General features: G+C 44.2%; 1 protein-coding gene across 3 annotated transcripts in view; it reads right to left on the bottom strand.

The window, feature by feature from the left end:
• Nucleotides 1-24523, bottom strand: part of tjap1 (tight junction associated protein 1 (peripheral)) — a 105456-nt gene that overhangs the window by 19067 nt on the left and 61866 nt on the right. For 2 of the 3 annotated variants that reach the window (XM_085998083.1, XM_085998085.1), the window contains exons 5-6: nucleotides 22051-22158; nucleotides 6518-6601 (exon numbers count right to left, since the gene is read on the bottom strand). In XM_085998083.1, coding sequence (XP_085854209.1) covers nucleotides 6518-6601; nucleotides 22051-22158 — 192 coding nt within the window. The remainder of the gene's footprint in view (nucleotides 1-6517; nucleotides 6602-22050; nucleotides 22159-24523) is intronic. The other variant, XM_085998084.1, reaches the window with a different exon arrangement.

Below are 24523 nucleotides of genomic sequence, written 5' to 3'. Positions count from 1 at the left end.
GTTATTCATTTAAATGGGGATGAACTACACTTTTACAGGATCCCACAGGGGAATAAAGTGTCAGGTAATGCAGCATCATCATAAATCATGTCAGAGTGAGCCAGCAGAATCCATAATTTGTGATGCAGGTGACTTCAATTAGCAACAACCTCAACGTGAACAGCTACTTTGCTACTTCAGCACTTTCATATCATTCAAACCAGCAGCACAGACTAAGCATCAACCAGTTAGCCTGACTACTTCTCATAGCTCAGTGGGTAAATGCACTGCATGATGTGGTACTAAGCCACAAAGACAAGATGGTCTCAGGTTCTGAGTTAACTGATCTTTGCAAGGGCACTGCAATTGGCCTCAGAACTACAAAATATGGGGAAACAGAAAACCAGCCAGCCCTCCCCACCTCTCAGGGCCCTACTCCCCCAATTGCTATCCAGTGATCTATACTGGTAAGTACAAGTGTGGATATCTGACGAGGAAAAGATTAGGGTCAGCTTGCGGTTCTCCATGGTAAAATAGCCTGCCAATACTCATTGTCTTTGCCATTTGGGAACAGTGCTGGAGGACTGCCAGTATCCAAGGAATTGTACTCGAACAAGAGTCCGCAGTTAACAGCCCAGAAACTCATCTTTAGCATAAGTTTCAGCAACTGCAGTCCTGACATCGAACAACAAGATTCCTTCCAGTCACAAAGCAATAGTATTCAGGAGAACTCACCTTACAAATAGATTACATTTAAAAGATAGTAAGAGCCAGGAGGGACCACTGACTGGGAATAACAAATTCTTTAAAGCCCAAGGTACAGACAGTTTAACAATGATGCTGACAAATTATTTAAATTCTGTTCCTGTGTCATGCAGATATTGTTCTACTGTGGACTATTCCAGAAGGGCCAAATGGCCTGTTTCTGTGCTGTAAATTCGATGTAATTCTATGTAAAGGTTGCGTCTATATACTGTGGTGTGCAAATGGTACTGTAATCTCCAAAGGATCGACAAGCAGAACAAACTTGAGCCAATGCACGAGACACAGTGTGGGCAGACTAGATCCAACTGGCCTGACGGTATTGTCCTGGATTATGCAATTTCTCATAACCTTTAAAATTGTTACATTAGCTCAAAAAAAATCTAGACTGCTGAGAAGCATGAATACCTCTGCACTGTCTTGGAGAAGTCTACCAAGGACAATTCAAATGTTCTACCGTGTCTCTTTTCAGTGCACCTGCAGTCTCGGCTCTTCAATAACCAGCATCCTTCAAACATTAATATTTAATTTCACAAACCTAAAGTGTGGCCCTCAAAGTATTATAACTTTTAATCTTTCTATGATTTATAGTAATGTCAGCAAGCAGACATTCCACAATTAAACGCCATGTGGCTGGTGATGGTCAATCCAGGTCACACACCACACTCATTTTGGTGTAGAACAAGAGATGTCAGATGAATTAGAGGGGTCTCTTGCATTTAATTCCCACAAAGTGGGAGTTGGCGTTCTCCTCCAATAGGCTCCCTTTTAAAATGCCAGTCCAGTGCTTCAGGTGACCGGTGTGATTCACATCAATAACCACTTCAATTCTACAATTACACAGATGAAATTCAGTGAAGTATTCAATTAAAGAAAAGCACATCATGGAACAGGCCCATGGCTACATTGAAGCACTGGACTCAAAGCAAATCACAATCTCTACAAACTGTTTGGAGGAGATGGGTCTTTGGGGAGAAGCGAGCGGTGGGGAGAGATGGGGGGACAGAATTTTGGTGACCATTTTGAAGTTCTTTGTTAACAGATGTACTCATTGAAAGCTGCTCTCTGAAAGATTCACATGCAAACACAGATAGCAGCAACATTATTGTAGGAAACAGAAGATTCTGATATATCTGCAGATGCTCAACCTCTAACCTCAGTGAAGCACTGGGAGAATGTAGCCTGGTGGCAAAGCCTGATCAACCAACACATTCTGCCATAGGGCGTTAGCACAGAGTCCGTTCTTTGCTAGTCACACAATGGTGAGATTTTAGTCTGAAGAGGCAAGGAGGAAATAAATAAAGGGCAGGGACAATCTTCCCTGCTTCTGGGCATCTCTTAGAAGCTGGTTGCAGAGTGGAACTTGTAAAGAGGCCATCAAGCGCACACAACCTGTTGGGGGAAACAATGTATATTGTGCTGGGCAGATGATTGTAATCACGAGACGATCACACTGCTCCAAAAATAAACTAGATACAACCCGTGGATGGAGTGGAGATTCAATATTGACAACCGGAACCTCAGCTGGGTGAATTAGTGACCACATAGGCTAGTGTGAAGCCTGAAAAATCCATTTAACTAGCAGATAATTACAGTAGCTCCGCTCCCCTCAGGGGAGGCCTGAAACTCCACATCAATAGAGGACTTATTTGAGTTAATTGACATTGGGTAGTTAGAATGAGAAAAGAGAAACTAGATACTTATAAGTTGTAACTAAAAGGTGGCATAAATCCTTCAGGATCTTGGCAGTTTTTTAATCCACATTTTCTCTTTTATAATAGTTCAATTCCATAGTGCCTCAAGCTGGCAAAACACCAGGCTGAGTTGACACTCTAGTCTGGTTTGAAACACCAAGTAGCAAAAACAGAAAATGCAGCAAGTACACAGCATAGGGCGTTAAACTCAAAAGGTAGCGGGAGGGTTCAAGTGAGGGGAAATTTATAAATCTAAAGGGAAACGTCAAGGCCATAGAGCAGTGTAGCAATCTGGGTAAAGATAAGCAGTGTGCGACAGGAAGGGACAGAGAGTTTAACGGTAATAGTGCAGTGAATAAGGTCAAATCAGGGAAAAATGGTAAAAAGTTAAAACTAAAGGCACTTTATCTAAATGCACGAAGCATTTGTAACAAGATAGGTGAATTAATGGCACAAATAGAGATAAATGGGTTTGATCTAATAGCTATTAGAATATCCAGGGTACTTGATGTTTCAAAAAGACAGACAAAATGGAAAGAGGGGTTGGGGTAGCCCCGATAATAAACTATAACATAGTGGTAGTGAGGAAGGTACTTGGCTCGGAAGTACAATCAGTATGGATAGAGATAAGATAAAGAAGGGGCAGAAAACACAGGTGGGAGTAGTTTATGGGCCCCCTAACAATAGCTATACCGTTGGACAGAGAATCAAGAAATAAGAGGAGCTTGTAAAAAAGGTAATGCATAATTGTGGGGGACTTTAATCTTCATATAGACTGGACAAATCAAATTGGCAAAAGTATTGGAGGACGAGTTCATGGAATGCATTCGAGACAGTTTTCTAGAACAATACGTCATGGAACCATCCAGGGAACATACAATTATAGATGTTGTCTTGTGTAATGAGACAGGGTTAATTAGTAATCTCATAGGAAGGGATCCTCTGGGGAAGAGTGATCATAATGATCAAACTTTATGTAAAATTCTAGAGTGACGTACTTAAGTCCGAAACCAGAGTATTACACTTAAATAAAGCCAATTAGATAGGTATGAGGGGAGAGTTGGCCGAGGGGAGAGTTGGCCAAGGTAGATTGGGAAATTAGATTAAAAGGTATGACAGTAGCTAAGCAATGGTGAACATTTAAAGAAATATTTAATAATTCTCAATGAATATACACTCCATTGAGAAATAAAAACTCCACAGGAAAAGTGATCCATCTATGGCTAACTAGAGAGGTTAAGGATAGCATTAGATTCAAAGAAGAGGCTCATAATGTTGCCAAGAAGGGTAGTTAACCTGCAGATTGAGTGTTTTAGAAACTAGCAAAGGAAGACCAAAAAATTGAGTGAGAAAATAGAATGAGAGTAAACTAGCAAGAAATATAAAAACAGATTGTAAGAGCTTCCACAAGCATATTAAAAGGAAGAGAAAAGCAAAAGTAAACATTTGTCCTTTAGAGGATGAGACTGGGGAATTAATAATCTAGGGAATTTTGGAAGATCAAAACTAATGCAGCCACTATCTCTGCAGCCAGCTCTTTTAAAACCCGAGAATATAGGCCATCAGGTCATGGAGATGTCGGCGTTTAGTCCCATTAACTTCTCCAGTGCTATTTCTTTGCTAATACTAATTTCTTTAAGTTCCTCATTCTCACTAGACCATTTCACCACCATTTCTGGAAATATTTTTGTGTCTTCTACGGTGAAGACAGAAACAAAGCATTTGTTTAATGTCTCTGCTAGTTCCTTATTCCACATTATAATTTCTCCCGTCTCTGCCTGTAAGGAACTCATGTTTACTTTCGCTAATCTCTTCCTTTTTATATACTTGTGGAAGCTCTTACAATCTGTTTTTATATTTCTTGCTAGTTTACGCTCATTCTATTTTCTCTCTCTCTTTCAATTTCTTGGTCATCCTTTGCTGAAATTTTAAATCCTCCCAATCTTCAGGTTTACTACTCTTTTTGGCAACATTATAAGCCTCTTCCTTTAATCTAATACTATCTTTAACTTCTCGTTAGCCACAGTTGGTCCACTTTTCCCGTGGGGTTTTTATTCCTAAAGGGAATGTATATTTGTTGCGAATTATGAATTATTTCTTTAAATGCTTGCCATTGCTTATCTACCATCATATCTTTAAATCTAGTTTCCCCAAACTATCTTAGCCAACTCATCCCTCCTACCTACATAGTTTGCTTTGTTTAGATTTAAGACCCGCGTTGTGGGGTCAACTAAATCACACTCAAACTCAAAATAAGATCATATTATGATCACTCTTCCCCAGAAGCTCCTTTACTACAAGGTTATTAATTAGCCCTGTCTCATTGCACAATGCTAGATCTAAAATAGCCCGTTCCATAGTTGGTTCTTCGACATGTTGATCTAGAAAACTATCTTGAATGCATTCCATTAACTCATCCTTCACACTATTACTGCAAACTTGGTTTGCCCAGTCTATATGAAGATTAAAGTCCCCCATGATTATTGTATTACCCTCATTACATGCACCTCTACTTTCCTAACTCGTACTCTGCTCGACACTACAACTACTGTTAGGGGGTTTATAAACTAGTCCCACCTGTGTTTTCTGCCCCTTGATGTTTCTTGGCTCCACCCAAACCAATTCTACACCTTGATTTTCCGAGCCAAGATCCTTTCGCTCTACTGTCTTTATCCGCTCCCTTTTAAACTGTTGTTGCTCAGGATTCCCGCTCATAGATAAAGGGAACCAGTGGATGTAGTATATTCGGATTTTCAAAAGGCATTCAATGGGCTGTTACACAAGATAAGGGCTCATGGGGTTGGGGGTAATATATTAGCATGGATAGAAGATTGGTTAAAGGACAGAAAACAGAGTAGGAATAAACGGGTCATTTGCAGGTTGGCAGGCTGTAACCAGTGCTGGGGGCTCCACTATTTACAATCTATATTAATGACAGAGAAAGTGCAATGTATCCAAGTTTCTGACGATATAAAGCTAGGTGGGAAAGTAAGCTGTGAGGAGGACACAAAGAGTCTGCAAAGGGATATAGACAGGTTAAGTGAGTGGGCAAGAAGGTGGCAGATGGAGTATAATATGGGGAAATGCAAGGTTATTCACTTTGGTAGGAATAGAAAAGCAGGATATTATTTTATGGTGAAAAATTATTAAATGTTGGTGTTCAGGGGGATTTGGGTGTCCTTGTGCACAAAACAGAGTTAAGATGCAGGTCCAGCAAACAATTAGGAAGGCAAATGGTATGTTAGCCTTTATTGCAAGGGGGTTGGAGAACAAGAGTAAGGAAGTCTTACTACAGTTGTACAGGGCTTTGGCGAGACCACACCTGGAGTACTGTGCACAGTTTTGGTCTCCTTACCCAAGGAAGGATATACTTGCCTTAGAGACGGCGCAAGGAATGTTCACTAGATTGAGTCTTGGGATGAGAGGGCTGTCCTATGAGGGGAGATTGAGTAGACTGGGCCTATATTCTCTGGAGTTTAGAAGAATGAGGTGTGATCCTATTGAAACATACAAGATTCTGAAGGGGATTGACAGGGTAGATGCTGAGAGATTGTTTCCCCTGGCTGGAGAGTCTAGAACTAAGGGACAGAGTCTCAAGATAAGGGGTCAGCCATTTAAGACTGAGATGCGGAGAAATTTCTTTACTCAGAGGGTTGTGAAACTTTGGAATTCTCCACTCCAGAGGGCATTAGCATCAGAGAAAGACATGGTGACAGTGCATCTCCCACCAGTTGTGTACATCCAGGATTGCCTGTGTTTTTAAATTCAGATTGCTACGATTCATTTTTTTCATCTCTACCAATGTCTTTGTGCTGTATTGATGAACAACTGTCTGACTAAGATGGATTTCCTTCCACACAGGCCAAGACATTTTGATTCCAAAAGTCATCATCCTGACCAACCAAGGCTGATGAAACTCATTAGCCTTGTATCTGGAAGATGTGAAGGTCCAAGTTGAGGGGGGTTATCACTGTAGCACTCAAAGGAAACAGAATTTTTTAAAAAGGTACAATAATAACCATGCAGACTAACTGAAATCCTTATAGACCTCTACTCATGATATGCATACCTATGATACTTACATCTGCAAACTTGTGGTTCCTGAAATGAGATTTGTTGCACTTTAGCAGCTGAACGGCAAGGTTACAATCCTGTCGATAACGCTCCTGACCAAAAAAGGGGGAAAATTCAAAACTTTAAACCTGAGACCCAACACACAAGCCCCCAGATCCAACACACAAGCCTCCAGATGAGAAAAACAGTGAAGCTTTGTTTTTTTTCCAATTCATTCCACAGGATGTGGGTGTCGCTGGCAAGGCCAGCATTTATTGCCCATCCCCAATTGCCCTCGAGAAGGTGTTGGAGAGCCACCTTCTTTAACGGCTGCAGTCCGTGTGGTGAAGGTTCTCCCACAGTGCTGTTAGGGAGGGAGTTACAGAATTTTGACCCAGCGACGATGAAGGAACGGTGATATATTTCCAAGTCAGGATGGTGTGTGACTTAGAGGGGAACTTGGAGGTGGCGATGTTCCCATGCGTCTGCTGCCCTTGTCCTTCTAGGTGGTAGAGGTCACGGGTTTGGGAGGTCCTGTCGAAGAAGCTTTGGCGAGTTGCTGCAGTGGATCTTGTAGATGGTACACCCTGCAACCACGGTACGCCGATGGTGAAGGGAGTGAATGTTTAAGGTGGTAAATGGGGTGCCGATCAAGTGGGCTGCTTTGTCCTGGATGGTATCGAGCTTTCAGTGTTGTTGGAGCTGCACTCATCCAGGCAAGTGGAGAGTATTCCATCAAACTCCTAACTTGTGCCTTGTAGATGGTGGAAAGGCTTTGAGGAGTCAGGAGGTGAGACACTCATCGCAGAATACCTAACCTCTGACCTGCTCTTGTAGCCACAGTATTTATGTGGCTGGTCCAGTTAAGTTTCTGGTGGTGACGGCGGCGGATTAGACGATGGTAATGCCGTTGAATGTCAAGGAGCAGTGGTTAGACTTTCTCTTGTTGGAAATGGGAATTCTCTGGGACTTGTGGTATGAATGTTACCTGCCAATTATCAGCCCAAGCTGGAATGTTGTCCAGGTCTTGCTGCATGCGGGCATGGATTGCTTCGTTATCTGAGGAGTAGCGAATGGAACGGAACACTGGTGAAGTGGCATAGCACCAAAATGAACATTCTGGCCTTACCTACAAGCAAAACCCAGGATTCCGCCAGGAACAAAGCTCACTGCTTCAAACCAGGACAATGTTCACAAGAACAGACGATTTCTTTATTTATTTTTAGAAACAGCAAAAGGCCATTAGGCCCAATGAGCTGGTCCCTTTTTCACAGTGCAACCCCACCAATCTACCTACCTACTCACCATATCCCCAATTACCTAGCTTAAATCACTCCCAATTGACTCTTCAGCCCCTTTATACTCCCACTTCAAAGCTCTTCCCTGGTAACATTCCACTAATCTTTGGGTAATTTCCCTTCTTACTCCTAACTTTTAACTTGTACCTTGAGGTCAGGGCTACAGTTACCCTCATCTTCCAAAATTCTATAGATTATGGAACAGTTCCTGCAGATTGGAGGGTGGCAAATGTAACCCCACTATTTAAAAAAGGGAGAGAGAAAACGGGGAACTACAGACCGGTTAGCATAAAATCAGTAGTTGGGGAAATAGAAAAATAGAAACTAGGAGCAGGAGTAGGCCATTTGGCCCTTCGAGCCTGCTCCGCCATTCAACGAGATCATGGCTGATCATCCAAACCCTAGCACCCGGTCCCTACACCGACAGCCATCCCACCCAAGCCCTATCCCCGTAACCCCACATATTTAATCCCCCCTAACACTAAGGGCCAATTTTTATCATGGCCAATCAACCTAACCCGCACATCTTTGGACTGTGGGAGGAAACCGGAGCACCCGGAGGAAACCCATGCAAACACGGGGAGAATGTGCAAACTCCACACAGACAGTCACCCGAGGCCGGATTTGAACCCGGGTCCCTGGCGCTGTGAGGCAACAGTGCTAACCACTATACCACCGTGTTAGAGTCTATTATAAAAGGATGTGATAACAGGATACTTAGAAAATATTAACGGGATTAGACAAAGTCAACATGGATTTATGAAAGGGAAATCGTATTTGACAAACCTACTGGAGTTATTTGAGAATGTAACTGGTAGAATAGACAAGGGAGAACCAGTGGATGTGGTGTATTTGGATTTTCAGAAGGCCTTTTATAAAGTCCCACATAAGAGGTTAGTGCGCAAAATTAAAAGCACATGCGATTGGGGGTAATATACTGGCATGGATTGAAAATTGGTCAACAGACAGGAAACAGAGTAGGAATAAATGGGTCTTTTTCAGGGTGGCAGGCGGTGACCAGTGGGGTACCGCAGGGATCAGTGCTTGGGCTATTCACAATATATATCAATGATTTGGATGCGGGAACGAAATGTAATATATCCAAGTTTGCGGACGACACAAAACTAGGTGGGATTGTGAGTTGTGAGGAGGATGCAAAGAGGCTTCAAGGCAATTTAGACAAGTTCAGTGAGTGGGCAAATACATGGCAGATGCAGTATAACTTCGGTGGGAAAAACAGAAAGACAGAGTATTAAATGGTGATAGATTGGGAAATGTTGATGTACAAAGGGACCTGGGTGTCCTTGTACACCAGTCACTGAATGCAAACATGCAGGTGCAGCAAGCAGTTAGGAAAGCAAATGGTGTGTTGGCCTTCATTGCTACAGGAGCAAGGATGTCTTACTACAGTTATACAGGGCCTTGGTGAGACCACACCCGGAGTACTGTGTGCAGTTTTGGTCTCCTTACCTAAGAAAGGATATACTTGCCATAGCGGGACTGCAACGAAGGTTCACCAGGCTGGTTCCTGGGATGGCAGGACTGTCGTATGAGAAGAGATTAGGTCAACTAGGCCTGTATTCAGTAGAGTTTAGAAGAATGAGAGGGGATTTTCTGACAGGACTAGATAGACTGGATGCAGGGAGGATGTTTCCCCTGGCTGGGGGTCCAGAACGAGGGGGTCACAGTCTCAGGATACGGGGTAGGATATTTAGGACTGAGATGAGGAGAAATTTCTTCACTCAGAGGGTGGTGAACCTGTGGAATTCTCTACCACAGAAGGCTGTGGAGGCCAAGTCACTGAATATATTTAAAGGAGGAGATGGATAGATTTCTAGACACAAGGCATCAAGGGGTATGGGGAGAGAGCGGGAATATGGTATTGAGATACAGGATCAGCCATGATCATATTGAATGACGGAGCAGGTTCGAAGGGCCGAATGGCCTACTCCTGCTCCTATTTTTCTTTGTTTCTAAGCAGAGCTATACCGGGCACTTCTGGATTACTATTGCCCATGTGCTACCTGCATCAACATGGACCACAAATCAGAACTTGAGCACACTTCTTTCTGCTGAGTGAATAAGTTAAATTCAATTTTTAATCACATGGGATCCTGGGATTTTCCCGTTATGAAAATCAGAATCAAGAAAGAACAAGTGAACAAATTTACAGTTAGATAGCAATTAATCAGTTCCTCAATGTCTCAAAGCATGATACATTTAATGAATCACTTTTGAAGGGCAATCACTGTTATGTAGGTAAACGTGACAATACAGTCCAATAAACAGCAAATTAAAAGAATGGTCAGATAACTGTTTTTTGGTGGCATTGGTTGAGGGATGACTGCTGGCCAAGACAGTGGGAGAACTCTCCTGCTCTTCCAATAGTGCCTTGAGATTTTCACTTTCATTTGAACAGGCAGATAAGGCCTCGGTTTAAACATCTAAAAGACCTCTTGACAACGCAGCACTCCCTCAGCATTGCACTGAACGTGTATTTATACAGCGCCTCAAGGCGCTTCACAGGAGTGTTAAACAAAATTTGACACCGTGCCACACAAGGAGAAATTAGGACAGGTGACCAAAAGCTTGGGCCAAGAGGTAGGTTTTAAGGAGCGTCTTAAAGGAGAGGTAGGTCGAGAATTCCAGTGCTTGGGGCCTAGGCAGCTGAAGGCATGGCCACCAATGGTTGAGCAATTATAATCAGGGATGCTAAAGAGGCCAGAATTAGAGGAGCACAGATATCTCGGGGGGGTTGTGGGGTTAGAGGAGATTAGAGAGATAGGGAAGTGTCAGCCTAGATTAAGTCCTGGAGCTTGGTTGAACCCACAACCTTCTGATTGACTATTTTGAGTTATTCTAGCAAGGAGAATGAAAATGATAGTTGCAGGTTTTAATATTGTGCTATTTTATTCAGTTGTTGCAACTCACCATGTGGCTTTAGTTTGGCTTTTTGTTACACTCCTAAAACACTGCCAAACACCACAATGGCTGTAGTCACTAGGAAAACTTACTATAAGGTATAACTTTTAGCTAAGCAACAATATTAACAGTTCTTACAGTACCCAAGGAGAAAACACAGACATCTGACAAGATCTGGGACTGACTTGGAGCAGAGACTGCCAAACAAGCACAACTGCAGAATGGGAAACTGTAGAATTTGCCACCAGATTCATGAAGTCTAGAGCAATAGCAAGAGTTTGAAAGGTGAGAATTAACAGAGATGCTGACTATACTGACATTGCTCCATGTCTACTACAAGGCAGCAGGAGTGCAGTGCCAACTACACTGCCACTGCTCCAACCATAACTGCAATAACCATAGACTTGAAGAAACATCAAGTTGTAGTTTGAAAGCGATAAGTAGTTTTTTCCCCAAGAATTATAAAAACAAAATTACACAAAGTTTCAGGTAAAATTGAATAAAACTTTGCATTGTTGCTTCTCTGATGGCTCAGTTGATAAGTGCACTGAACTGCATCGACCAGAAAGATCCCAGGTTTGATCTGCAGTCAGTCCTGAGTTAGTTAGCTGATTTCAGCTAGGGCAACAGTTGGAGGTGAGGTAATTGGTCAGCAAGGGGCTACTGCTATCCATGTAGATGTCAGATGAGGGCTGATTGTGATTAGATGCAATTCTCTTTACCCTCCACCCCAACCAGAGATATTGCTGGCTGCCATATTGTCTGGGATGAAGCATGAAGAATTGCCATGTGGATGAAGAATTGCCATGTGGGTGAGGTATCCGAGTGCTGCCAGCTGCTGTGAAACTACCAGTGAAGGTTCGAGGGGAGGTTGGGGGGGTGGGGGGGGGAGAGGAATAAGAAACAAATCATCATAGGATATAAGAGAGATAGAGCTCCCTATGGTTTCTCATTTCTTGGTAGAGCTTACTTTGAAGTCACGGGGCAGAAATTAAAAGTAAAAAGTCAATTGATTCTAATGTGTTCTTTGGCAAGCCTGGGTAGATCCAGCAATCCAGGGCCTGAGCTCTCGCACATCAAACACTGGTAACATCACAGTAACCAGTTGTACATCAGTCCTCATCTAGTTTAGATTCCAGGAGACCAACACCCATGAATAGTATTTACATGGTTAACACAGCTCCCTTATCCAGTTAGTTTTTTTTGTGGGTCTGATAAGGGAGCTGGAATAAACGCAGGGAACACGATCAAGTGTCCTCCTTAAATTTGGCTGCCCTCAAAAGTTTGTCACCATCCTTCGCCTGCTTCACGACAACATGCAAGCCATGATCCTGACCAACGGATCCACCACAGACCCAATTCACGTACGGACCGGGGTCAAGCAAGGCTGTGTCATTTCACCAACGCTCTTCTCGATCTTCCTTGCTGCAATGTCCATCTAACCCTCAGTAAGCTCCCCACTGAAGTGGAGCTAATCGACAGAACAAACGGGAAACTGTTCAACCTCCGTCGCCTCCAGTCCAGATCCAAGGTCGTCCCATCCTCTGTCACCGAATTACAGTATGCAGACAACACTTGCATCTGCGCACACTCGGGGGTCGAACTCCAAAACATCGTCAACACCTTCACCGAAGCATACGAGAACGTAGGCCTTACGCTAAACATCAGTAAGACAAAGGTCCTCTACCAACCTGCCCCCGCCACACAGTACTGCACCCCGATTATCAAAATCCACAACGAGACCTTGGACAACGAGGACCACTTTCCATACCTCGGGAGTCTACTGTCAACATGGGCAGACGTCAATGACGAAGTCCAACACCGCCTTCAGTGTGCCAGTGCAGCATTCGGTTGCCTGAGGAAGAGTGTTTGAAGACCAGGACCTCAAACCCGGCACCAAGCTCATGGTCTACAGAGCAGTAGTGATACCCGCCCTCCTGTATGCTTCAGAGACATGGACCATGTACAGCAGGCACCTCAAAGCACTGGAGAGGTACCACCAACGCTGCCTCCGCAAGATCCTGCAAATCCATTGGCAGGATAGGTGCACCGACGTCAGTGTTCTCGCTCAGGCCAGCATCCCCAGCAGCAAAGCTCTGACCACGCTTGATCAGTTCCGATGGACCGGCCTCATCATCCGCATGCCTGATACGAGACTCCCAAAACAAGCGCTTCACTCGGAGCTCCGACTCGGCAAAAGAGTCCCAGGTGGGCAGAGGAAATGCTTCAAGGTCACCCTCAAAGCCTCCTTGAAAAAGTGCAACATCCTCACCGATGCCTGGGAATCCATGGCCCAAGACCGTACAAAGTGGAGGAGAAGCATCTGGGAAGACGCCGAATACCTCGAGTCTCTTCGCTGGGAGCAAGCGGAAGCCAAGCGCAAACAGCGGAAGGAGCGCACGTCCACCCACCCGCCCTTTCAACCACCGTCTGCCCCACCTGTGACAAGAGACTGTAGGTCCCGCACTGGACTCATCAGTCACCCGAGAACTCATTTTTAGCGTGGAAGCAAGTCATCCTCAGTTCCGAGGGACTGCCTAAGAAGAAGATATGGATCTGAATGAGTGTCGGTATAAAAGCAGACACCGTCAGCAGCCACCATAGTGAAAAAACATAGTAAGTATTTTGATTATGAAATAAGGTTTCTGTTGAGTTAGTTTATCCAAGCAGAGTAGTAAATGAACTCTACAATTGGTCTCAGCATTCTTGGGCTAGGGAAGGGAAATCGGCCAGGGTTCTTGCTCTTGAATACTATCCAGATACCTGCTGGAAAGTGAACATTTGTCGAGGTCAGGATCAGGCTCAAGTGTGCTGCCAAATAACCACTAAATGGCTACTTGGGTGAGGTACAGGAGGTCGCCCAGCACCGGAGAACATACAATGCTTTAAGTCAATGCTTTGAGGAGACGAAGAAATCTGACAAAATAAACACTGGAGCACACTGGGTATAACCACTTGCACTAATGGCAATCGTCAGGGAAAATAACTAAAAACCACTTCAACTTCACAGTACATATTAAAAAAACAGTATCCTTGAGCAATTCAAGGCTCTGATCTCAGCCTAACTGTTTATCAGGTCATCTCAACCCCTGCCCTATAATCACCACCAGGTGCCCGTTCCCAAATTAAAAGAAATAGAAGGCTGATAAAATGATCAAACAGATGCCCTGTGAGCAGGAATGCACCCTCGGTACATGTAACGTACATTATCAGTGCTCATTTATTTCATTAGAAGTCAGTTGTAGTCAGACTACCTCACAGCTTTGATCCAATGGAACAGACAGATCAATTAATGGTTATCACAAAACAACTTGGGCTTATAACTGGAGCAAGAATTTCCTCAAAGGAGTGTTGTTAGATTGTTCAACCATGGGGGGCCGAGCTTAATCATGTCCTTACTCAACATTCATGTGTGCACCCTCCCAGCAAGTCATGGGACAGTGATCAGGAGGGAAGTCTGGATTGATTTTTCCCATCCTAGAACAGACGCGCTGAGGCCTACAGTAACAATTAAAGCATACGCTTAGAGTGGTACAAATAGATCTCTTACTCTCCAGATTTCACACTCTGCTCGGCAATGCTCAGAAGTGTACAGTACATCAGGTTCGCAGACGTTACAATCAAGTGTTGTGAAAGCTGAAGAGAGAATTCAGTGCTCAGAAATAATATAAACACTCGACAGGGATCGCCAGTCCTAAACAAAGTAAGTTGAGCTGTCTGAATACATCCCATCAGTAAAATTGAATTACACAACCCAACTTATCTTTACAGTTGACTGATTTGAAAATCAATGAGTTTTTCAATGCCAACATTCAGCTAATAACTAACATGAGTGTAAAAAACATCCGAAGAGGTGAGCTGACCAGGACTACAACTGTGGTGGATAACTGAACTTTTAACAAGTTAAACCATTGAAAGGGCAAGTGGTTATTGAACCAGATAATATTGGTACGTCGCCAGTGAATGCCACAACTCAACCTGGCTGTTTGGACAATGTAAACACTGATACCTTCAGTTAACTGGAGCATGAATTTGGTACCAGAGAACAGGACTAGTTACAGTAGTGTAGTGCTTGCAGTATTTTCTGGTTTTGTTTTTTGTTGTAACAGTGGTGTTTTCTGGAAGTTTACTGCACATGAACTCAAGATCCCAAAATGTACTGTGCAACAACGAGGTGACATTTGAGTGTAATGTTACCATGCTGTGCATTACATTCTCAAGCAGCCATAAATAAAATACCCTCACTATGAGTGAGACATATGAAATCTGATATGGAGGCGTTTACACCAGTGAAATATTTAGGCTTCTAATAGATATGTGAAGAGAAAAAGATTGGTGAAGTCAAGCGTAGGTCCCTTGCAGTCAGAATCAGGGGAATTTATAATGGGGAACAAAGAAATGGCAGACCAATTAAATACATACAGGAAACTTTGGTTTATCCAGAGGTTATATGTCCGGAATACTCGATCTAAAGGCAAAAATCAGGAGCCGTTTTCTATATGTTTTTTTAGTTCTCATTGCTTTTTCTCCCCCCCCCAGTCAAGCACTGCAAGGTCTGTAGCTATAGCAACAGCTTCAGCTACAGACGCTTGCAGCTGCAGTCGACTGTTTTGAAGCTGTTGTTAAGCAACAGGGTTTGTTGATTCACACGGAGCTTCTCAGTTCCGTATGTTTAAACATTAACTCTGGTATGTCCGGCACTTTTGATGTTACGGCACCAGCTCGGTCCCGTCAGTGCCGGATATCAGAAAGTTTCCTGTACTTTGGCTCTGTCTTCACAAAGAAGGACACAAATAACCTCCCAGGATGTCGGGGAACATAGGATCTAATTAGAGGGAGGAACTGAATGAAATCAGTATTTGTAGGGAAATGGTGTTAGGGAAATTGACGGGATTGAAGGCCAATAAATCCCCAGGGCCTGATAATCTACATCCTAGGGTACTTAAGGAAGTGGCCCTAGAAATAGTAGATGCATTGCTGATCATCTTCCAAAATTCTATAGACTCTGGAACAGTTCCCATGGATTGGAGGATAACTAATGTAACCCCACTATTCCAAAAAGGTGGTACAGAGAAAACGGGGAATTATAGACCGGAAAGCCTGACATTGGTAGTGGGGAAAATGCTAGAGTCCATTATAAAATATGTAATAGCAGAGCACTTGGAAAGCAGTGACAGGATCGGACAAAGTCAACATGGATTTACAAAAGGTAAATCGTGCTTGACTAATCTATTGGAATTTTTTCAGGATGTAACTGGTAGAATAGATAAGGGAGAACCAGTGGATGTGGTGTATTTGGACTTTCAGAAGGCTTTCGATAAGGTCCCGCATAAGAGATTAGCGTGTAAAGTTAAGGCACATGGGATTGGGGGCAAGGTACTGACTTGGATAGAGAACTGGTTGGCAGACAGGAAGCAAAGAGTTGGAATAAATGGGTCTTTTTCCGAGTGGCAGGCAGTGACCAGTGGGGTACCGCAGGGATCGGTACTAGGACCGCAGCTATTCACAATATATATTAATGATCTAGACGAGGGAACTCGATGTAATATCTCCAAGTTTGCAGACGACACAAAGCTGGGTGGGCGAGTGTTCTGTGAGGAGGATGCTGAGAAATTCCAGTATGATTTGGACAGGTTGGGTGATTGGGCAGATGCAGTATAATGTGGATAAATGCGAGGTTATCCACTTTGGTGGCAAAAACAGGAAGGCAGATTATCTGAACGGCAATAGATTGAGAGAAGGGGAAGTGCAACGAGACCCGGGTGTCCTTGTGCACCAGTCGCTGAAGGTAAGCATGCAGGTGCAGCAGTCAGTTAAGAAGGCAAATGGTATGTTGGCCTTCGTAGCGAGAGGATTAGAGTACAGGAACAAGGATGTCTTGCTGCAGTTGTACAGGGCCTTGGTGAGACCACACCTTGAGTATTGTGTGCAGTTTTGGTCGCCTTATCTGAGGAAGGATGTTCTTGCCATGGAGGGAGTGCAGCGAAGATTCACCAGACTGATATCTGGACAAACGGGGCTAAAGGGGGGGGGGAGGAGCTAAACACGATCAAAATCACTAAGGAAGTGGTACTCGGTAAAATAATGGGACTCAAGGCGGATAAATCACCTGGACCTGATGGCTTACATCCTAGGGTCTTGAGGGAAGTGGCGGTAGGGATTGTGGATGCATTGGTAATAATTTTCCAAAACTCCCTGGACTCGGCAATGGTCCCGGCAGACTGGAAAACTGCTAATGTAACACCCTTATTTAAAAAGGGCAGTAGACAGAAGGCTGGAAACTATAGACCGGTTAGCCGAACATCTGTGGTAGGTAAAATTTTGGAGTCCATTATTAAGGAGGCAGTAACAGGACATTTGGATAATCATAATTTAATAGGACAAAGTCAGCATGGTTTTATGAAGGGGAAGTCATGTTTGACAAATTTGCTGGAGTTCTTTGAGGAAGTAACATATAGGGTGGATAAAGGGGAACCAGTGGACGTAGTGTATTTAGACTTCCAAAAGGCATTTGACAAGGTGCCACACAAAAAATTATTGCTTAAAATAAAAAATCACAGGATTGGGGGTAATATTTTGGCATGGATAGAGGATTGGCTATCTAACAGAAGGCAGAGAGTTGGGATAAATGGTTCATTCTCAGACTGGCAATCAGTAACTAGTGGTGTTCCGCAGGGGTCAGTGCTGGGTCCCCAACTCTTTACAATCTATATTAACGATTTGGAGGAGGGGACCGAGTGTAACATATCAAAGTTTGCAGATGATACCAAGATGGGGGGGAAAGTTGTGAGTGAGGAGGACATAAAAAACCTTCAAGGGGACATAGACAGGCTAAGTAAGTGGGCAGAGATTTGGCAGATGGAATACAATACTGGAAAGTGTGAGGTTATGCACTTTGGCAGGAAAAATCGTAGAGCAAGTTATCTTAATGGCAAGAAACTGGAAAGTACTGAAGTACAAAGGGATCTGGGGGTCCTGGTGCACGAAACTCAAAAGGTTAGTATGCAGGTGCAGCAAGTGATTAAGAAGGCCAATGGAATGTTGGCTTTCATTGCTAGGGGGATAGAATATAAAAATAGGGAGGTATTGCTTCAGTTGTACAAGGTATTGGTGAGACCGCACCTGGAATACTGCGTACAGTTTTGGTGTCCATACTTAAGAAAGGACATACTTGCTCTCGAGTCAGTACAAAGAAGGTTCACTCGGTTAATCCCGGGGATGAGGGGATGGACATATGAGGAGAGGTTGAGTAGATTGGGACTCTACTCATTGGAGTTCAGAAGAATGAGAGGCGATCTTATTGAAACATGTAAGATTGTGAAGGGGTTGGATCGGGTGGATGCAGGGAAGATGTTCCCGATGATGGGTGAAACTAGAACTAAGGGGCATAGTCTTAGAATAAGGGGCTGCTCTTTCAAAACTGAGATGAGGAGGAACTACTTCACTCAGAGGGTGGTAGGTCCATGGAATATGCTGCCCCAAAAAACTGTAGAAGCTACATCATTACATAAATTTAAAACAGAAATAGACAGTTTCCTAGAAGTAAAGGGAATTAAGGGTTACGGGGAGCAGGCAGGAATTTGGACATGAGTCTAGGTTCGGATCGGTCATGGCCCTGTGGGTAGCGGAGCGGGCCCAGGGGCCGTGTAGCCTGATCCTGCTCCTATTTCGTGTGTCTAATTCTGTTAGATGCAGGAGATGGTTCTGCGATAGTGGATTGGCAGTTAGGATCAGATCAGCCGTGATCTTATTGAATGGCGGAGCAGGCTCGAGGGGCCGATTGGCCTACTCCTGCTCCTATTTCTTATGTTCTTATGTCAGGAATGACATAGGAGGAGAGATTGGGCTTATACTCGCTGGAGTTTAGAAGAATGAGACGGGGTCTCATTGAAACTTATAAAATTCTAACAAGACTAGACAGACTAGATGCAGGAAGGATGTTCCTGATGGCGGGGGAGTCCAGAACCAGGGGTCACAGTCTATAGATAAGGGGTAAGCCATTTAGAACAGAGATGAGGAGGAATTTCTTCACCCAGAGAGTGGTGAACCTGTGGAATTCTCTACCACAGAAGGCAGTTGAGGCCAATTCATTAAATATATTCAAGAAGGAGTTAGATATATTTCTTAAGGCTAAAGGGATCAAGGGATATGGGGAGAAGGCAGGGACAGGGTACTGAGTTTGGATGATCAGCCATGATCTCATTGAATGGAGGAGCAGGCTCGAGGGGCCGAATGGCCTACTCCTGCTCCTATCTTCTATGTTTGTATGGGGCAAGTTATATCTAGCATCCGATCACTGCAAAAATAACTGTGAACATTTTGTTTTATCATCCAAGTGGCATGTGCACATGGCTGCCCTTTGCACGCTGGAATATATGATTCTGTCACCCTGAATGGCTCAGTGGGTAAAGCCACAACATTGAGTCACACATATCAGGAAGACCCCAGGTTCTATTCCTTGTGTTTCACCCTGAGCTCAGCCTACACCTCACATCAGTCAATGGGAATCAGGGGGAAAACTCTCCACTGGCTGGAGTCATACCTAGCACAAAGGAAGATGGTTGTGGTGGTTGGAGGTCACTCATCTCAGCACCAGGACATCGCTGCAGGAGTTCCTCAGGGCAGAGTCCTAGGCCCAACCATCTTCAGCCACTTCATCAATGACCTTCCCTCCAACATAAGGTCAGAAATGGGGATGTTTGCTGATGACTGCAGTGTTCAGTGCCATTCATAACTCATCAGATAATGAAGCAGCCCATGCCCGCATGCTATAAGACACGTTCAAGCTTGGGCTGATAAGTGGCAAGTAACATTCGGGCCACACAAGTGCCAGGCAATGACTATCTCCAACAAGCGAGGGTCGAAACACCTCCCCATGACATTCAATGGCATTACCATTTCCAAATCCCCCACCAACATCCTGGGAGTCACCATTGACTAGAAACTTAACTGGACCAGCCACATAAATACTGTGGCAACAAGAGCATGTCAAAGGCTAGGTATTCTGCGGCGAGTGTCTCACATCCTGACTCCCCAAAGCCTTTCCACCATCTACAAGACACAAGTAAGGAGTGTGATGGTATACTCTCCACTTGCCTGGATGAGTGCAGCTCCAACAACACTCAAGAAGCTCGACACCATCCAGGACAAAGCAGCCCGCTTGATCGGCACCCCATCCACCACCTGAAACATTCACTCCCTCCACCACCGGTGTACCATGGCTGCAGTGTGTACCATCTACAAGTTGCATTGCAGCAACTCGCCAAGGCTTCTTCGGCAGCACCTCCCAATCCCACGACTTCTTCCACCTAGAAGCACAAGGGCAGCAGGTGAATGGGAACACCATCACCTCCAAGTTCCCCTCCAAGTCACACACCATCCTGACTTAGAAGTATATCGCCGATCCTTCATCGTCGCTGGGTCAAAATCCTGGAACTCCTTCCCTAACAGCACTGTGGGAGTACCTTCACCACATGGACTGCAGTGGTTCAAGAAGGTGGCTCACCACCACCTTCTCAAGGGCAATTAGAGATGGGCAATAAATGCTGAGCCTTGCTAGTGACACCAACATCCCACAAATGAATAAAAAAAACATTTAATTAGATATGATTTCTTTCACCTCAAAACTTCATCCACTCCACTACTACAGCAGAGACTCAAATTGACACCTTTATCATCTGATGTTTTGATTGCTAGAGCCTTCCTGATTTCACCCCTCAACCTACAACTCACCCAGAACCCCTGGGGTAGTCAGGCGGCCAGTATCCCCATCGCTACTGTTTTTGTCAGGCTCCACTAGCTTCCAGTGTCCAAGAATTGACTTAGTTCTTCCTCTGTCTGCAATCTCCACCAGCTTGATATCCTTTGATGCACGATCCATTCCGCCTACACAAGCTTATTTCTCGCTTTTCACTCCTCCTCTGGGGGGCACTCCTTCAGCCACTATGCCCCTTTGCATCTCTGCTTTGTCACCTCCCTCCCTATCAAAAGCCTCCCAAGGACTCTCTTTACAAAAAAAGGATGTTTTTGCCTCCTCCTTTTCTGTATCCTGCTTGATATCCAGCTCCCTGTAAAGCGCACCAGGACATGTCAGATTGTGAGCAGCATGATAGTAATGTAACTTCTTGTTGCCTGATACAGTCAAGGCAGCAATTGGGGCACTGCAATTAACCGCAGTACCCCTGGGGTAGGGAAGGAAAAACAAAGAACAAATCAGCCAGAGTTCCTGCTCACTATTCAGTGACCCCTGCTATAGAGTGCAATCATAGACACTGGATGAGGACAGCATCAGGTTTGGCTGCAGTGCCCTCTACAGTCTTGTAGTCTGCTAATACTCACCGTCAAAATTTGCATAGAATGCCTACTGGGGTGACGTACAAGTGCCAGCACTCGGACAGGAGAAGCAAAAAAAGAGCAGCACTCTGATGACTTCTCACGGCACCTTCCCGTGCAAGCGCAGGAGATGCAACACCTGCCCTTTTACCTCCTCCCTTCCCACTGTCCAGGGCCCCAAACACCCCTCCCAGGTGAAGCTGCGATTTACTTGTACTTCTTGCAATTTAGTATACTGTATTCGCTGCTCACGATGCGGTCTCCTCTACATTGGGGAGACCAAACGCAGATTGGGCGACCGCTTTGCGGAACACCTCTTCAGTCTGAAAGCGTGACCCCAAGCTTCTGGTCGCCTGTCACTTTAACTCTCCGCTTCACTCCCACTCTGATCTCTCTGTCCTCGGCCTCTTACACTGTTCCAACAAAGCTCAATGTAAGCTCGAGGAACAGCACCTCATCTTTTGATTAGGTACATTACAGCCTTCTGGATTCAACATCGAGTTCAACAATTTCAGATCATAACCTCTGCCCCTATTTTTTCAGATGGCAGCTGTTGATTCTGATATTCCCATTTACACCTCTTCTGGACTCATCTTTTGTTTCTTTACTTGTCCAATTACCATCTCCTTTTGCCTTGCACCATCATCCCTTTTGTCTTTTAATCTCTCCTGCCTTCCACCCTATCACAGACCTTCCCTTTTGTTCTTTCCTCTCCTCCCCTCCCCCCTTTCCCTGCTCCTGCACTTGCTTAAAACTTGTTACATCTCTAACTTTTTCCAGTTCTGACGAAAGGTCATCGACCTGAAACGTTAACTCTGTTTCTCTCTCCACAGATGCTGCCTGGCCTGCTGAGTATTTCCAGCATTTTGTTTTTATTTTTTTATCATAGTGTATTGTGCTGCGCCGAAAGCTTTATGAATAACTCTGATAAACCAGCTAAAATACAATCATTGCAAATGTGCCTGTTTCTGGAGATTAAAACCTCCCCCAACAGAAGCTGCTAGACTTACGTTTAACTCCTCCAGCTTGTCAATAGCGGTTTTTGAATCCAGCAATTTGTTTGTTAGCTCCACAATCTCCCAGTCAAGGGTCTTCTTATCCAGCTCAGCTTTTTTAATCTGGAGGAATGGGAACAGATACTGTTGAACACTTGGACCAAGCGAAATGAGTAGTTCAGACAATGCACAAGGTTGCAAATGTGGGGAAATGCTCATGTAACTCTAGTGCAGTCGAGGTGCTCTTTTGAGACTGGATGGTGCAGGGCAACATAGAGGGAGTTCTGCGCTGCATCAAACCCACTATGGGACAGATCTGAGGCTAATTGGTGTAAGATTAAAAAATGATTCATCCGTGGCAAAGTCAGTACCATGATTACAGTGGAAGCTTCAGCAGCTAGATCCACAACAGAACCAGGAAAGTCAACAATAGCTCCGCTGAGTCAGGAATGATGCAGGACAGCACTGGAGGAGTGGAACAGAAAGAATTCTAGCAGTAGAAACTCTGGGGCAGGAGGTGAATGCAAGTTATGAGGATCTGATTGATTCATGCAGTAACAGTGTATTTAACTGCTGTGTAGTTTTTATTTGTAATTAGATGTGTTGCTTCCATGTCACACTTGGAAAGAATGCTTTGTAGCCAAGCTTTTGGTTATTAAACTGAAACCTAGTGAACAGCACACCCCATTAGTTTCTACAATATATACTGCTATGTAGCTGTCACTAACGCTCCCCCCACCATTATTTACCAGACAGCTGAAGCAAAGATACCGATATGCCATTAGGCCTTCCTAATACAGCGAGCTGCACTGAGGGATCTCTCAACTGTTTTTCTGCACTTTATCCTATCAGAGGGCAAAACAATTTCCTAACAGTGGGCAATGGTGCGATTCTGCCCTTCCGTCAGACCCATAGTGCAGTAACTGTTCATACCCCAGGGCAGTGTGTGTTCTATGGAATGCTGCACTGCATGAACAGAAACTTTCAGCTCCAGTCTGGGGTTTAGCATCACCAGAATTCCTACTTGATCACCCTCAAGTGTTGTGCATTTATTAAAGCAAGTCATGTCCAAGAGACTGCACTTTCTGAATCATTTCTTGGATCTACTCGGAGTAACAGCTTTTAAAATTCTAAAATAGATGTTCCTGGATATTACCCTTCAGATGTATAAATGTTCAATTTGTCTGCTTTTTGCCAGTTAGAAAATGTACTTTGCTTAAAAGAAAAAGCTGTTTCTCCAAATTAGATAAATGCAGGAAAGAATGCTGAGGATAGAAGAGGAGGTTAGTGATCTTTTTCAACAGGAAACTAGCTGTTCAATATTTGTACAATGTTCTTACAAAATTCTGTCTATTGAAAAAAGTAAACAGATCTGAATATTTAATCCAATTCATTCCTCACTCCTATGCTAAAATATCTCATATTATGTTTTGTGGAGTTTGATATTTCAGATCATGTTCTCAAGTTGGAAACCCTAAAACTGCATTGAGTATCTAGAGTCAGGTGACAGGATTCATTTAAAGGAAGATGGTGAGATAGGAGACAGAGAAGCTTTGGGGGATACATGGAGAAAGAGCGAGCAAAGACAGGAAAATTGAATGAAAATAAGCAAGCATCAACAGTTGTCTCCCAGCAAATCAAACCCTTAGTATACCAAACTGGGACTTAGTCCAATACATGAACAGTGTGGGTAGATCAGTGTGTCTGTACCAATCCCCCACTTTTCAGGGCAACAGTCGTGTAAAATGGTGATTGGCAGAGGTGCACCGGAGAACTGTTCACATTAAATAATGTGGGGCTAAATTAATTCACCGGATACCCACAATTCCAATATTGAATCATTCATTACCTAGCTCCCCTGCCCTGCCCTCCTTGAAGACATAGCATTGAATGCACTGCCCGATATGGTACTGAGCTGTAAAGAATGGGAATAGTGATTCTTGAGCTGGCCTTGATGCCCTTGGGATTGGGTTGGGGGAAGGGGTGGGGACAGCCAGGGAGGAAAAGGAGAGAGATACCAGGAAGGATCCCTGCTGCTCATCACCATTCCTTGGCTCCTGCTGGAAAATGTGCCTGTGGATATCGGGTGAGGGCTGGATCAGGCTTACAGTTCCCCCCTATAGCGTGTAAAGTTAAGGCACATGGGATTGGGGGCAAGGTATTGACTTGGATAGAGAACTGGTTGGCAGACAGAAAGCAAAGAGCTGGAATAAACGGGTCTTTTTCCGAGTGGCAAGCAGTGGCTAGTGGGGTACCGCAAGGATCGGTCCTTGGACCCCAGCTATTCACAATATATATTAATGATCTAGACAAGGCAACTAGATGTAATATCTCCAAGTTTGCAGACGACACAAAGCTGGGTGGGAGTGTGTGCTGTGAGGAGGATGCCGAGAAACTCCAGGATGATTTGGACAGGTTGGGTGATTGGGCAGAAGCATGGCAGATGCAATATAATGTGGATAAATGCGACGTTATCCACTTTGGTGTC

The sequence above is a fragment of the Somniosus microcephalus genome, chromosome 9 (assembly GCF_052327205.1).
Source record: "Somniosus microcephalus isolate GS21.2 chromosome 9, FLI_Smic_1.0, whole genome shotgun sequence".
Lineage (NCBI taxonomy): Eukaryota > Metazoa > Chordata > Chondrichthyes > Squaliformes > Somniosidae > Somniosus > Somniosus microcephalus.
Note: the sequence above shows the minus strand (reverse complement) of the source record. Positions and strands in the feature narration are given on the sequence as shown.